Source organism: Cricetulus griseus, chromosome 2, assembly GCF_003668045.3.
Source record: "Cricetulus griseus strain 17A/GY chromosome 2, alternate assembly CriGri-PICRH-1.0, whole genome shotgun sequence".
Classification (NCBI taxonomy): domain Eukaryota; kingdom Metazoa; phylum Chordata; class Mammalia; order Rodentia; family Cricetidae; genus Cricetulus; species Cricetulus griseus.
Genome location: NC_048595.1, coordinates 102,270,572 through 102,286,835, shown reverse-complemented (window position 1 = coordinate 102,286,835; position 16,264 = coordinate 102,270,572). Strand labels below are relative to the sequence as shown.

Sequence of the window (16,264 nt, the reverse complement as noted above, 5' to 3'; positions counted from 1 at the left end):
CATGCCACATCAGTATGTAAACAAACCTATCACGTGATTAAAACGTGTTTTGCATCCTGTTTATCAAAACGGACAGGAAAAAAGTAGCTGATGGCTCTTTAGTATTTGTCTTTTTTACTGTCGGTCTCAAGAAATATTAACAACACTCTGAGAATAAGCTTTATTAGTTACTTTTCCAGGAAACAGATTCAGTAAATACGAACTATATGAAGAGACTTTTGCTGTTACACAAGTCTTTTAAGTTTTAAGTGCTCTTTAATGATGTTGATCAGGAAAATCTTTCATTGGCGGAATTACTTCTCCAGTCTCCAGAATTGTATCACCCTAGGAAAACAAGTAAATGTTTAGTAAACTGTAAAATGTTTCAACATCTATTTAACACAATAAATTACTGTAAGCATACTTTACATTTTGTTAACTCACAATTAAGCCAGGCATGGTAGTGCATACACGTTTAATCCTAGTACTCTAAAGGCAGAGGCAGGTGGATCTCTAAATTTGAAGCCAGCCTGGTCTATACAGCAAGTTCCAGAACAAATAAGACTACATAGAGAGACCCTATCTCAAATAAACAAACTTTCAAAATTATTTTCCATTTTACTTAAAACATTTAAATTTGGGGGCTGGAAAGATGGTTCAGTGGTTAAAAACACTGCTGCTCTTCCGGAGGACCTGGGTTCAATTCCCAGCACCCACATGGCAGCTCACGGCTGACTCTAACTCCTGTTCCAGGGGACCAGACACCCTCATACAGACATACATGAAGGCAAAACACCAATGTGCATAAAATAAAAATAATTTTTTTAAAAATCTCAATTTGGATGCTATATTTCCACCTATATTGATGTATATATTATATGTATATATATATATATAGTTTAAAAAGATTAATCAAACTATTGCATTAGGACTTAAAAATTAAAGAGTATAGACATAATAAAGTACATATTTAAACTGTATAATTATGAAGTATGGATACACCTGTGAGACCATCACCACAATCAAGATAATATATTTAGCATTACAAGATTTAGTATTTTATTCCTCCCTCCTACCCTCTCAACCTCCACCTACAGTTTTCAGAAAAGATATAGAACATTAAGTCTGAATAGGTGGTTATTCCACTCTACTCCATGTTCAGACATTGCATAAAAAAGCTATTTTGCGGCTGGGCGCGTTGGTGGCGCACACCTTTAATCCCAGCACTCGGGAGGCAGAGGCAGGAGGATCTCTGTGAGTTCCGAGGCCAGCCTGGTCTCCAGAGCGAGTGCCAGGATAGGCTCCAAAGCTACACAAAAAAAATTTTGCTCTTGCATTCACTTTAATAAGGACTGAGACAGACTGGGGAGGAGAGCCTGACCCATACCAATCTATCACATCAGGAAGGAGGAAACAAACATGTTTTGTTAAGCCAGAGACTTGCAACACTGTCATGGCCTGTTCTATTCTAAATGAGATGACCATTATGCAGTTTCTTAAAAGGGAAGATTCTGGAAGTGGTCAATAACATAGAAACAGGGAAGGACCACTGTAGCAAAAAAAAAGAAAATAGAGAAATAAAAGAAATGCTACAAAACCACAGAGCTTGGTCTTATCCTTTGTGCATGAATGGCAAAATAATCACATAACTAGATAAATAACCAGGCAAGCAAAGAATAAATATTAATTAGGCAACTAACAAAACCAGCAAATTAATGGCCTATTAATTTGAGACTACCTGGGGTATGACACACATCAATTACATGTAGGTAAATAACAGAAGTTTCCTGTTATTTCCTGAAGCAGAGTTCCAACATGTACAGTTAGCCAAATTTGACAGCTCTCCCTAAAAGTCCCTTGTTGATAATAAGACTACTGTAACATATGCTACTTAATGGAAGTTTTTGAATTTACAGTTATGCTGGTTCACTAATTATTTGTAAGCAAAGACAGACAACGTGTTTTAGTATACTAAACAATAGCCTCACCAACAACCAATAAAAATACCAATTGATTATATATGATACATATTGTTTATATGAGGACTTAAAAATTAAAGCAGTTATAGATGTAATAAAGTATATATTTAAACTGTATAATTTTGAAGTGTGAGATCATCGCCACAATCAAGATAATAAAATACTTTATCATTTTGAGATAGAAACTCACTATATATATATATATATCACTGGCTGTCTTGAAATTCACTATGTAGACCAAGCTGGCCCCCAACTCACAGAAAGCCTCCTGCCTCTCAGCACAGGAATGCTGGGATTAAAGATGCACACCAACACACTCAGCTTAATTTAAATTTGAATTAACGATAGGTATAGTTTTAAGCTTATGCTATAGTCCTCTTCTCATGAAAAGCTGGGAGTTCCTTCTGCTCTAGAAGTCAAGATCAGAAAACAAGGTTGAGAAACACAGTGTCCACTCCTCATTTTCAAATTCAGTTGCTACTTCATACTATCCTCCATTTTCCTCCTACAGTAATACACAAACACACTTAAGCTGACAGTAAGAAAGGATCATTTTATTCTAATGAGTTTGGCAATCATTTGTAGAATGGGAAGGAGAATAATGTACAATTGAAAAACTGGAGTTTTCAGACTTACTGGGAATATTTTGGGCTTCGTGTCAACGATGGCATATGGTTTTTTCTGCAATAAAAATAATTCTGTATAAATTACAGTGTTAGAATTTCTTGTGAAAATGTTAGATCTTATCCCCAATTTTTACTTAAGTCCCAAATTTTCCTAGAACTCTGGACCCATATAACTGTTAATTCAACATTTCTACTTATGTCAATTGGCATCTCAAAGTTAATCACACCCACAATTTAACTTCCCCTAGCCCCACAACTGCTGCTGCTCCTCATGTGCCCTATCTTAGCTAATGGCACCAATATTCCCTCAGTACCAAAAGCCTGTGAAGAAGCTGTAACTCCTCAGCAGACCCTACCGGAACCACCCTGATCAATACCTTGCATCCAACGGATTCTCCCCAGCTAATAGTACCTCCCTTGTCCATGCTCTTGATGTTCTGCCAGGACTGCTCCAACAGCACCCACTAGCCAGCCTGCTTCTACTCACACCCCCAACAACACAGGTAGCACAACCCTTTCAACATGGATCACATCTTAGCTCAAAATTTCATACTAAGGAAAAAGATGGAATCCTTGCTATGACCTCTAAAACCCTCTATGATCTCACCGCTATTTGACTCTCTCTCTCTCTCTCTCTCTCTCTCTCTCTCTCTCTCTCTCTCTCTCTCTCTCTCCTCTCTCTCCTCTCTCTCTCCCCTCCTCTCCTCTCTCTACCTTAGTCACAATGGCTCCCTAGCTATCAGTCAAATCAATAAAGCTTGATGTGTCCCAGGACTTTAGTGCTCATTGATTCCTCTACCTGAAATGCACTCCTCCTGGGTGCATCCCCTCACCTCACTCCAGTTAGGTACCTTTTAGTATCACTTCTACAGAAAGGCCCAATTAAAACAGCAGCTCCTGTCATTCTCTAATCCTTTGCCTTGCTCAATTACTTTTCTAGAGAACTGATCACCTCCTATAACCATATAAGCCTCTTATTCACGTGCCTAGTGCCAGTCTCCAAGACAAAAACAAGTATTTCATGAGGCAGGGACACGATCTGCTGTGTATATGGCTACATTCCTATTTACAGTGCTTTGCATATAAGAGGTGCTTATTACATAGATGTAGAACAAATAAACTCATAAAGTGTGTATGTCTGTCTGCACAAGATACCACACCAAAATATTTAAAAGATAATTGGCATGAGATAAGACAAGGGGGCCAAGATTGTTAGAGAAACTTAGATTACAATACAAAGAAAATAAAATGTCTTTATTATATGACCTGTGGCCAGGGCCAGGGTGACTCTGGGAAAAGCATACAGACCTGGCGACTGGAGTTCCATCTCTAGAACCCACATGAAAATAAAAGGTGAAAACCAACTCCATAAAATTGTCCCTTGATCTCCACAAGCATATTGCAGGACAGCTGTAGCCCACCCATATAATAACAATACATATTTAAAATTTTTATCCTAAAAAGAACTGCTTCCAAAGTCAAGATGATATTAAATGTCTTCAGAAAGATGTAGAATTCAATTACTGAAACAAATGTTACTATAATAAAGTTGCAGAATTTACCAAGAGAAAGAATAAAAGATAAGTGGCCCCAGACCCCACCAAACATGAAATGTTGAAGTTTGGCCACTAGTGGCTAAGAAAGCATGAATCCTCAGAGAAGTAACCATATTAATGTCTCTTTTTGTCAACCCAATACTGTAGCATATTAAATATGCTTCTATTAGAGGACAAATGTCTTCAATCCTAAGACAACTTGGCCACAGAGATGATAAGGAAACTACACTCAATATAAATAGATAAATGCCAACTTTGTAAGTTAGGATAGGACTAGAGAGATGGTTTAGATGTTAAGTGTGCATACTGCTGTTCTAGAGAACCAAAGTTCAGTTCCCAGCACCCCAAATGCCTGGCTCACAGTTGCCTCTAACTCCAGTTCCAGAGAGATCTGACTCCTCTGGCTTCCATGGGCATCTGTACTATGTGTACAAATCACACAGAGGTAGACAGACAGACAGACAGACAGACAGACAGACAGACAGACAGACAGACAGACGCACGCACGCACGCATGCATGCACACACAAGCACAAGCAAACACAAATGGAAAATAATATTTAAAATGTAAGTAAAGGTGGCTAGGGAAGGAAAGTGGATCTGGAAAGAACTGGGAAAGAGATATAATCAAAACACATTGTAGTTGTATGAAACTCTCCAAGACCTAAAACCCCAGAGGACCTAGGTAACAAAGAGGACCCTAACTAAGAGAGACATACAGGGATCTGCCCAGGAAAGAGAAAAAGACAAGACCTCCTGAGTAAGTTGGGAGCATGGGGGGGCAGAGGGAAGAGTGGAAGGGGAGAAGAGAGGAGGGAAGGAGTGGGGAAAAATGTATAGCTCAATTAAAAAAAAGAGAAAAATAATAGGTAACTAAAAAAGAAAAAGTTGAAATGGTCCATATTCTGTTGTCAGTGTTTATGATATATATAAAAGAATCTGGCTACTTCTAACAGGTTAGGGTCAGGATTATAATGAAAATGTATAATGGACATACTTCTGATTTTAAGTTAAAAAAAAAAAAAACTGCTCCTTAGAGGCACCAATATGCCATATAAACACCTAAAATTAAGATTGAAGAAATAAAATTTAAAAACAGGTTTAACGTGCTTAAGAGAATGTGATTACATTTATAAGTGGAATTGCCTTAAGAGCTCAAATTCAATTAGTTTCAAGGTGGTAAAGACAAAATAAGCTTGTTCCGATTTTATCAGAGGCATGGCCATTTAAGTAAGATAAAAGTACACTTTAAAAGATAAAACAAAAGACATTCCCAGACAATACTCTGACCACTTCTGTACAACAGCCACTTTCGGATGTTTCAAACCTTCCCTGCCAGAAGGCAGCATTCTCCAGAGATCACCTTGCTAAAACAGCAAGGAAATAAGTAAGATAAACCGTGACAGGAAAAGGCCCATGGAGTTGTATATGCACATGGCTTTCAAGTCCATCAGTACAGAAATATGTAAACCGTTCTCTGAGCCTTAGAGATATAAATTGTTAATCCATTTTATTGTTGCAAAAAAAAAAAATCCATTTGACTGGTTTCTGAAATGGCACCAACCCAATTCAAATCCCTACTAGCCCCTACTAACCTTATTGCTGACACATCAGACAGGCCATGACAACATGGAGCCTCCAGGAACTATTATGGACGTAGAAGCATGTAATTTCAAATCAGTTTGTTTTTTTCCCAACTTCTAATGCATACCAAACTGCAATAACCTCCAGCTGATCTGCCTGGTGTAGAACTTTGCTTCGTTTGATCTGTGTTCGATGGTTTTTTTTGTTTTTGTTTTTTACATTTCCTTCACAATCATGTCATTTTCCCACTTAACAGTGGAAAAGTCAGCTGTGTGTGGAAGCTCATGGATGTCATCAGGTGAAAGGGAAGAGATCCACTGTTCAAGGCTAGCTTGCAGTATGTGAGATTTAGTTTCAATTCACACACAAGGAAGAGTTCTCACTGCTTATTACACCTATAACTCACCTCCTCCCCCTAGATTTGAAACTTTCCCTAAATTGGTCTCAGCTTATTGAATCAATAGAGAGACATCTCCTCAGGCTGGAGGACTTCTGGCCATGCTCATCTGGCCACTGACATTTGTCTTTCCTTCTAACTGGCATAACTTGTTCCCTCCAAACTCTTCCTTGAATGCCACCTATCTTCCAACATAATACATATTCCTGGATGTCAAGTACTTACTTTTCTATATATTCTTTCTATAACAAAAAGAGGGCATACTAGGGACTCCATTCTTGTTGCTCAAAAGACACATGCGGGCCAGGGAGATGGCTCATAGGGCAAAAAAGGCTTGCTGTTAAGTCAAACAACCTGAGTTCGACCCCTGGAGACCACATGGTAGAAGTGGAGAACCCAAGTCCTTCAAGCTGTCTTCTGACATTCTTCAACTTCACAATCTTAACACTTTTGAAGGTAACAAGCCACGAATCTCGCTTCACTGGATTTTCCCTCCAATTGGGCTTGTTTCATGATTTCTTATGACTGAATTCAGATAATGAACGTTGGGCAGCAATACCACAAAGCTCGGGCTGCTTTCTTCTTGCTGCTTCTGTCAAGCAGCACCGTTTCAAATGTCTCCTGGCTACAACACTGAGATGCTACCCACTAGAGTATAACTAAGGGGCAGCCTTGTTCCCAGGCCTTCTCAATGCACAGATTAGCAAACATGCATACAAGAGCACATTCACATTCATGGTTCTCTATCTACCTATGAATGCATAGTAATAACTATGAATTCATACCAATACTTTCAATGAAAGTATTGAGCTTCCCTTTCCAGCCCCCAAGGTGTTCTCCCTTTTCATGGAAATAACCCCTATGCACTCACTTGATCAAGCTCCTCACATATAACAAATCTGTCACCATCACCTCTCCCTTCGAAGTTTAGCCTCCTTACCTTATTTGGGTTCTGATGTCTCAATACACCTCAGATTCATTACTCCTCCTTCCCACAGTCTAATACCCTACACCAGGCTGCTGTCATTAAGGCTCCCCAAATAGGCATGATCAGCCTACTCTTAACAACTCTCACTGAAAACAAGAATGCCCTCTTTACACTATTTGAGTGCCAACAGTCAACACAGTCATCATCACTGTTCCTTCTTCCATGACATCCCAGAAACTGTATGCCCTTCTCCTACTGCCTAGAGTCCAATACCATATTCAACAATACTGTGCTATCTTTTGTCTTTAAAATATGGCAAGGGGCTCTGGACAAAACATGCAAGATCTTTCCATGAAAAAGTTACTATTTTGGTCACCCTAGCTTTTAAAGAAAGAAAATTATGAAAATCAGGCAAAAACAAAGGAAAGGAAAATGAAAGGATGACAAGACCTGTTTTGAATGATAGGCCATACCTGACCTGTGCTAAAAGGGCAGCAGAAATCATCTTCCCACCTCCTGCCAGGACTCTAGGTTTAGACACTCTGACCATATCAAGTTAGAAACTAGTTGTACATAAGAGTAACCTTTAGAATTTCAAGTTTTGAAACTAGTTGTATATGTGTACTTAAGTTCCATTAAACCTTTTACCCCAAAGAATCCAAAAAACTTCAAAATTGGCTTAAATTGGCGTATTATCCCCTGAGTAGAGCACAGCCACAGGAAATTATTGTAAGATATTAAAAACAAATTCTGAAAAGCACACATTTACCACATACTTACAGCTACGTGATATTTGACGTAATAGTGAATAAACCACAGAGGTATAATTACATGAGAAACAGTGAAGAGACTGGCCCGGTATGTCTTAAAGATCTGTGGGGGGAAAACACAGCACACAAAATAAGCAAATATCCTCTTTTAAAATTTTGGATTTATTTATGTATATTAGTGTTTTGTCTGCATGTATGCATGTGTGCCATGAGTGTGCCTGGTGCTCTTGGAGATCAGACAGAACCAAGCATTGGATCTCCCGGAACTAGAATTATAGACAAGTTTTCAGCCACCCTGTGGGTGCTGGGAACCCAAATTGGGTCCTCTGCAAAAGCCAAGTGGTCTTAAGTACTGAGTCATCTCTCTATCTCATCCACCCCTCATTTTTACTTTTTATTAATTTATTTTGAGACAGAATGAAAGGTTCAGGCAGATACCTAGGCAGCTCAAAGGGCCACGTCATGGATATGTCATTAATTACAGGGCTTCGTAGGGACTCTGCTCATGCTCGAGCTCCCCCTTTTAAGCCTGAGCCCACATCTCTCCACTCTCTCTGTTTCTGGTGGTCGACCACTAACTCTCTTCTCTCTCTTCTCTTTACTGTCTCTTACCTCTTCCCTGCTCTCTCTCTCTTCCTCTTCTACCTCTCTCTCTCTCTCTCTCTCTCTCTCTCTCTCTCTCTCTCTCTCATCTTTCCCCCTCCCCCACCTGTAATAAACTATGGTTAATGCATCTCTCATTGTCACATCTCGTCTTGCGCCTTTTTTAAAAAAATATTTTTAAACTTAAACAAAATAACAGCACAGGGTTCCTCTCTTTAGCCAAGGCTGACTTGGCTCACCATGTAGCCCAGCCCGACCTTGAACACTCAGCAGCAGTCCTTACTCAATCTCTGGAGTTGCTGTGATTACCAGCATGTGCTACTTGCTATACTAGCATAAGATACCTCATTTTTCAATGTGTGTGGAACAAAAAGCAAAACCAACCCCCCAAAAAAAATCCTACCACCAACAAAGAGTGTGATAATTACTTTACAAACTTCTAAATGGAACGTATTTCCTGACAAATTGGTGCTAAACTACTTACTCCAATATTTTCACTACCTCTGAGACTTCCTTTGGGACATCCATAGACTCCAGAGAATGAGACTTAGGATAAGAAACATTCTGCAAGACTTCAAGACAAGGTTTAGGATAAATAGCATTCTGCAAGATATACGGCATTCATGTTCAAGAAAAAAGTGAGGCTTCTTACTAAAACATGGGTGTTCTAAACTCACTGAACTCTCTCCTGGTACACCTTTTTAAAAGTAAAGTCAACAGACAAAAAAGGGGAGGGGAGCTTTTCTTTTCTTTCTTCCTTCCTTCCTTCCTTCCTTCCTTTCTTTTTTTTGTAGTGGAATTTTTTTTTCTTTTTTCCTTTTAGAAGCACTCTTATTTGTATATCCATCCCCCCATTCCCTTGCCCTCCCATCCTCCCATGCTCCCCACCAACTCCCCAACCCACCCCAACCCCTCCCCAGGGATAGTGAGGCCCTCCAAAGTCTGTCACATCATTTGGGGGAGGACCCAGGCCCTCCTTCCTGTATCTGGGCTACAGTAGTATCCCTCCATAGGGAATGGGCTCCCAAAGTCCATTTGTGCTCTAGGGATAAACATTACTCCACTGTTGGGGTGGGGGGGGGCTTTTCTATGGCATCCAATTTGACTAAAACACATCCTTTCAGAAGAAAGACAACCTAGAATTTATGTATTATAGCAGATAATTATAGAAGAAAAAATTAATCATTCAAAGCAAGGTAAGACAAAATTCAACAAATGATTCATTTCTTAAATCACTAGCTAAGTTATCAACCAGTGACTGCCAAAATTAACAAGGTATCTACAATCCAAAGAACCACATGAGTTTAAAACCTAAGGTCTGACTTCTCAGTACACCTGACAGCCAAACGGGACCATCCCCCCTAAAACCAACCCACTCCCAGACTCCAGATCCCTACCCAGGACTCTCCTAATGTGACAGTCTCTGCAAACCTGAGTCCCCGGACTGACTGTCCCTGAGGGCCCTCCGGGGCATGAACTGGGAGGGTCGGGCCCTGATGGCACTGAGAGGAGCCGCGGAGTGGGAGGGTGGCCGGGCTGCGACCCGGCGTGGGAACTGAGCCTGTGTGGCTCATCACTCACCACTTTCTTCCACAGGGCCCCGTCCCGCAGAAAGTTATTCCAGAATGTCTCCAGGGGCCACGTCTTGCGCGGTGGCAACACGGGCTCCCGGGGGCTCAGTTCCTGGTCCTTCAGCCATTGCCTTCTCAGCACCCGCAGCTGCTGCAGCCGCAGCTTCTCATCCGGTGTGTACCCCGTCATGTCCCCGGCGAGCCTGCCGAAGAGACTCGGCGTGCACCTGAAACCCGCCGGTCACTTACGCGCTCCTCGAAGCGACCTTGAAGGCACCTGGGACCGCGCGTTGTGATGACGTCACACCCAAACACGGCTGGGGAGTCGGGGGACTCCTTCCCGGAAGTCAGGATCTGCACATGCGCAAAAGCCCTTTCGCCGACCCTGGTTCTAAAGACCCCGGATTAAGAGCAAGTTTTTTTGAAGGTCCCTCAGGGCGGGAAGTGGGTGTGGTATAGAAAGTATGAGAGGTCCTGGGGCTTTAGTTCAGGGAAGAAAGAACTTGTAGGGGATGTTGTTCTTTGCTGCAGCTTCCGGCGATGAAACACGATCCACCAAACCCACATGGAGTTTAATGGGAAAGGGAGCGAAGGGAGGGGTAGGTGTTAACCGATCGGGAACAGAAATGGAAGGAAAGAGGACAGGCGGGAGGCACTTGCTTAAAAAGGGAAAGGGAGAGGGTTAGAATGAGGCTCAGCAGTTGGGGCCGTTGAAACTGGAGTCATGGAGCTGCAGTTGACCCAGCTCTGCATGCAGAAGTCCTTATGCAGCTGCTTAACACATGCACTATGCAGCCATGCAACCTTTGACAGCCTTTGAGCTGTCAGTGAGGAATGATCACCTGTCAAAGATAGATCCTGGAGTGAGGGAAGGTCTCCTGGAGAAGAGCAATCCCGGGGCGGGGAGAAAACCCTAGGATTAGAGAGGCCCTGCGACCAGGAAAGGTTCCCTAAGGAGAAGGCTCAGGCCAGGAGAGGCCTGACATGGACCCGGGGAGAGGGAGAAGCCAGGATATCAACAGGGGAGGGGTTCGGAAGGACTAGTGCATGTTTATAGAACTTCTGCCCCGCCCCCTTGAATTCTCCCCCTTCCTTACCTAGAGACAATGGCATACAAATTCAGCTCCTACAGACTTTGAAGAAGGGTTGGGATAGGGCAGGGGAAGAGGGGAGGGAGAGGGAACTGAGATTAACATGTAAAAGAAGCTTGTTTCTAATTTAAATTTAAACAAAAGAAATTAAAAAAAAAAACAAGTTCAGCTCCTAGCCCTTTTGTAACCCCTCAAAGTGATCTTGAGCAAGTATTTAAGTTTCCTCCCTCGTCTGTACTGCTGAAACAAAGAACGCTTTATTTGGGAGTATTACCTAGGCCCGTTCACTCTTTGATCCAACAGTCCCACTTGTAAGATGTCCCAAAGATATGATTGTAAAAATTTGCAGGGGTATGCATGAATATTCACCATGACACAATTTGTAAAACCTTGGAAATCACCTCCCAGATTCCTCAATAGGGGATTAGTGGAAAACCTTATGGTACTGTAAAGCACTGGAATGCTACAGCCATTGTATAGCTAAGCTCTCTATTCACAACTGTGGAGTGACCCCTACAATCTGTTGTTAAGGCAAATAAATAAATGAAAGCACCTACACCCATTAGAAAGAAGAGTATATGGTATGCTACCTTTTATCCAAAAGCAAGGTGAGTAGTAGTGATACTAAATATGTATACATGCTCCATGAAGGGTTTTTTGGTTTGATTTGATTTGATTTTTCAAGACAGGGTTTCTTAGACAAGGTAGCTTTGGCGCCTGTCCTGGAACTCTCTCTGTAGACCAGGCTGGCTTTGAACTCAGAGATCTGCCTGCCTCTGGCTCGAGAGTGCTGGGACTAAAGGCTTGTGCCACCACAGCCTGGCTTTTTTTAAAGTAATATAAATGAAAACAAATTTTGTATTTGTTTTTGGAGACAGGGTCTGGTGTAATGTAGGCTAGCTTTGAACTGTTAGACCCCCGAAAACTCAAGTATCGGGGTCCCAGGCCACGTTCGTGGTCACCCCAATCACCAGGCGGATTCGAGAGCTTGCTGCAAACTGCACGAGGCTTTATTGTAATTTAACGAGCTAACCCCATGTTAGCTCGGGTCTTTCACCCACCCACCATGGCGGATGGCTAGGAAAGACGGTTTGAAGCCGCTGTGTACAGATCTTTATAGGGCAGCATAAGGGGAGTGTCTAGGGGTACGCACAGGCTCACGATTGGTGTGCCTCCAGGCTTGGAGGGCTTGCCCTGTGTTGATTGGTCAACTGGTTGTTATGGCCCATAGGCCCTCCCAGGGTGGTTGCTATGCTCTCTACGTCATTGCTGTGAGCTTGTCTGTAAAGCACACCCAGGGTCGTAAAGCATAGCGCCACCAGCTAACTTCTGATTGGTTCCTTGTCACGAGACAGGCATCTGACTTTCTAGTGACTAGGGCAAGGTCATAGAAACACGTGTTCAGCCGTTATGGCTGCCAAAAGGGAAGCTGATTCCTTCAGAACTTGTTATTTAGGGGAGCCTGGGCTTGAACTCCTAATTCTTCTGTGTCCATTACTCATGAACTGGGATATACCAGTATACTCAAAAGCAACTGCTTTTGGTAGAAGAGCTGGCCCTGAGGTCATAAGAGCAGGAGAGCTGTCCCTGCTCCTCCTCAGCTGCAGCACAAGGGAAAGTGGCCCCTACACCTCACCTGGACAGCACAGTAGAGCTGGCCCTGAAAGTGTAGGTGTGGGAGAAATGACCCTTAGTACTTAAAAGCTCCAGAACTGGCCCTGCGCCTTGCTTAAATCTGCCAGTGTGCTAGCCAGGACAATACTGGAGAGCTCACCCTGGTGGCAAAGATATGGGAGAGGGGGCGGACTGACCAACCCTGCAACTACCCAGGCCCAGAACCAGGGTTAAGTGTTGGCCCACCCCAACATCCACCCCATCTGTGATCTTCTGGAGCATGGGGGTGGGGATGGGATGTCAATCCTGTGGACCCAGGGCTTCAGGATCTCCAGGACACACGCGGCAGTGGGGTGTCCAGGAAGAGTCCCAGTGAGGGCCCAGCATCGATGGTGCAGCAGAGACCAGGGGCCTTGAACCAGACCGATGATTCTTTGCCATAAACGCCTCCATGTTAAAATGTATGGATAAAGGGGTTTATTGTGTGACTCACTGTGTCACATTGTAGCTTCCATGATGAGATTTTCCCCTTTTTCCTTTTTTGTCCTTTTCTTAATCTTAAATTTTATTGTGTTTTATTGGGGGGGGGGTAGAGATGAGTGGGACCAGGAGGTATAATATGAAAGACACAAAGAATAAATGTTTAAAAAAATGATTTTAAAAGGACTGCTTTTAAAACAACAACAACATTATATAGGGAGAATAGGATAGAGACATAAGACATAGCTAGAGAGCTGTAGAGACGACTTAGCGGTTAGGAACACAACAGAAGCTGCTCTGTCAGAAGAATCTGTTTATTTACATCGCAGGGCTTCTGGAAACAGCTCTCCAGAAGACAGGAATACGATCCATACGGTTTTCCCTAGCACACGCACCACTAGCACAAATTGGAAGTTCCTAAGACTAATAGGCAACTAGCAGGTTTCCCATATGCACGAAGTCAAATGTTTTATTGACTCCTCATTTGTGACTTTTGGATGGCCGTTGGAACTAACATACTTTGAAATCTGGTAAGAGAAAAAAATCAAACATGTTTTTTTCTAGTTTTCCTGTACAGGTTGCCTGTTACAATAACAAAGAGCTTACAGGGACATTTTCTTCAAAGAAGCACTTTAATATCGAACACAGAAGGAACTGGCAGGCCATTCTGCAACCCTTCATTAATGAATCCGTGCAGGGATTGTCCCTCTGTAGCTGTGGACTGCTCAACGAGGGCTGCGCCCTCTTGTGGACATTTGTCTTGTTGCCTATAAAATAGGCTTGCCAAAGTCTGGAGTTGACTCTTTAGTATGGGGCGTGGGGTGGAGGAAACACAGTCAGTGAGTTGGCAATAGGTGTGTGGTGGGTAGTCTGGGCTCACTGTATTCCTTTCTTTTAAACTTTTTTGTTCACACTTGAAATTCTCTTAAAGTTTAAAAAAAAATCTGGGCCTGGAAGTATTGAGCTATCATTTAAGCTATTATTAATCTTCGGGCCCTTCATGTAAAAGTTTTCTTATCTACAGACCTCAACTCTGTTACAGCGAGATCCAAATAGTTAATTCTCAAGTAAGAGTAAATCCCCCGGGAGCCTCACTGCCAGGTTCTGCCTTGTCTGGTTCAGGTCCTGAGCCTGCAAGGCAGCTTCGGTGCAAGGAAGATTCTGACCAACCACTGACTGCACACAAGTGGACCCACAAGCTCGAGCTGTCTTTATTTGTACTTTAACACAGTGTTTTTGTTTTTGTTTTTTTTTTACTAACAGGCTTACGTGAACAGTTTTATTATTGGCCCCTATTTCTGACTTTTAAGAAATACATCATATTTTTTGTAGGCATTACCAAAGCTCCAGTTGTTCCCCTTTATGTTTCCCCAAATACAATTTCCCATCCCCTACATAACCTTATTCTAGACATAGAGTTCAGCAGTCTTGCAGGCTTAACTAAATATTGAACCAGACACATCCTGCTCTCGGAGAACTTAGGTCAGCAGGCAGCTACTTGCGGTTACAAAGTTAAAAAATAATAGACATGGGTGCATTGCTTTAAGGGCAACAATATTCAAACCCAAACAATTCTTCCATGTCTGTAAGATACACTTTTCTACAATTCCCTTTTCTCAATCTCTCTATAAAAGGCAGACTTTGGTAAGGCACTCTTTTTCCATCCTACTAAACCATAGTCTTCCCCATAAACCCCTGTGTATGGTAAAGATGGATCTTTCCATCCCATATTTTACATTGCATTTTCCCCCAATGGATCATATCAGATCTGCCATTGATTCTATATGCTTGGTGTCTAGGGAACTTACTCTCAGCATTTGGCACTATGTGTATTCCTGAGACTTTCCCCCTATTCTGTGTATTCATGCTCTACTCTCCTTTCCAGAATGGTGAGACATGGTTAATGTTCTCTCATAAGTATCCAACTGTCCCTGTTGAGTCAGAAAAGTTTCCAGAATTAGAAGTTCCAGTTAGTAATTCCAGATAAGAGATTTGAGAAGCACTAACTTCCTGCTGATTCTAAGGGGGAAACTTTTCTAGAAAGAACAGAATTTCCAGGGAAAATTACAGCTATTGCATGTGTGACTGACAAAATGAAACTAAAAACCACCCAAAGAATCAATAATATAATGAGAGAGAAAAGAGCCTACAAGCTGCACAAATCTTGCAAATTTTTCACTGTCCCATGGTCTACTGGTCCTTGCCAAGTGGGAATCCATTTTCATGTGCGGCTTGCCCCAGGAAACCCATTGGGCAGGTAGTCATATGCTGATCTGAGATTAGGCTGCATAGTTCCCGACACCTAGTTAAACTAGGAAGGACTATAAATAGGCCCCTCAGTGAGGCATTTGGCAACTCAAATAAATGTTTCTTTTATTAATAAAATTAAATATATCTAGTAACTTCTTGATTTTGGGGCCATCAACCTCACTTTCTGTGGAAACTATTCCACTCTCACACTTAGAATCAGTCTGTGCGCATGAATGGGAGGGAGGTGGTGGGCCTGCCCCTCTGGTCTTCCTGGATGACTGACTGCTCCGATGCAGCATCCCCAGTCAGGAACCCAGCTCAGCACTCAGTTGCTGGGAGCCACTGTGACCCTGTCACTGTCACTGAAAGCCCACCACAATAAGAACCTTGACAAAAATCGATATGTCATTGGATCAAGCTGAGTAGAGAGGAAGAAAAGGAGCAAAGTTTCCCAAGACTAAATGGAAGACTCCAGCAAAGTGGTACTTTGAAATTCAGGAGGAGAGTATGGTGGGAAATCCAGCAGAATTCTGATTTTGGTCAAACTAGTGTGAGCCATAGCGGAAGAGTATTGCCTGGAAAGAGGCATTCTTATGGAGTCATCACCTTGCCCCTAGGAAAGCAACTAGAATTCAAAAAGGAATAGTCCTATGAATCGTCCACCTCTATGTGACAAGAATACAAAATGATATTTTCCAGCATTAAAAAAAGAAGGCAAAATAAAGTACAAAGGAAACCAGTTGCAGTTCTCAAGAGACATAACCAGTTAAAAAGAAAAAAATAATACTACAGTTAATTGGCTGGGCAGTGGTGGCACATACCTTTAATCCCAGAACT

At 42.2% G+C, this 16,264-nt stretch overlaps 1 protein-coding gene across 3 annotated transcripts; it reads right to left on the bottom strand.

Moving 5' to 3' along the window:
• Nucleotides 1–145: 145 nt before the first annotated feature.
• On the bottom strand, nt 146–10,308 carry Ndufb6 (NADH:ubiquinone oxidoreductase subunit B6). 3 transcript variants are annotated; one of them, XM_027403378.2, is made up of 4 exons: nt 10,003–10,308; nt 7,880–7,921; nt 2,595–2,639; nt 146–324 (listed from the first exon to the last, which is right to left on the bottom strand). In XM_027403378.2, exons 1-4 carry the CDS (start codon nt 10,180–10,182, stop codon nt 256–258), a joined length of 336 nt encoding a protein of 111 aa, XP_027259179.1. In that variant the 5' UTR covers nt 10,183–10,308; the 3' UTR covers nt 146–255. The 3 variants fall into 3 exon arrangements, with proteins under 3 accessions (XP_027259179.1, XP_027259178.1, XP_027259180.1); XM_027403377.2 differs by having other exon boundaries at nt 7,829–7,921; nt 10,003–10,301; XM_027403379.2 differs by lacking the exon at nt 7,880–7,921.
• Between the last annotated feature and the right edge of the window lie 5,956 nt (nt 10,309–16,264).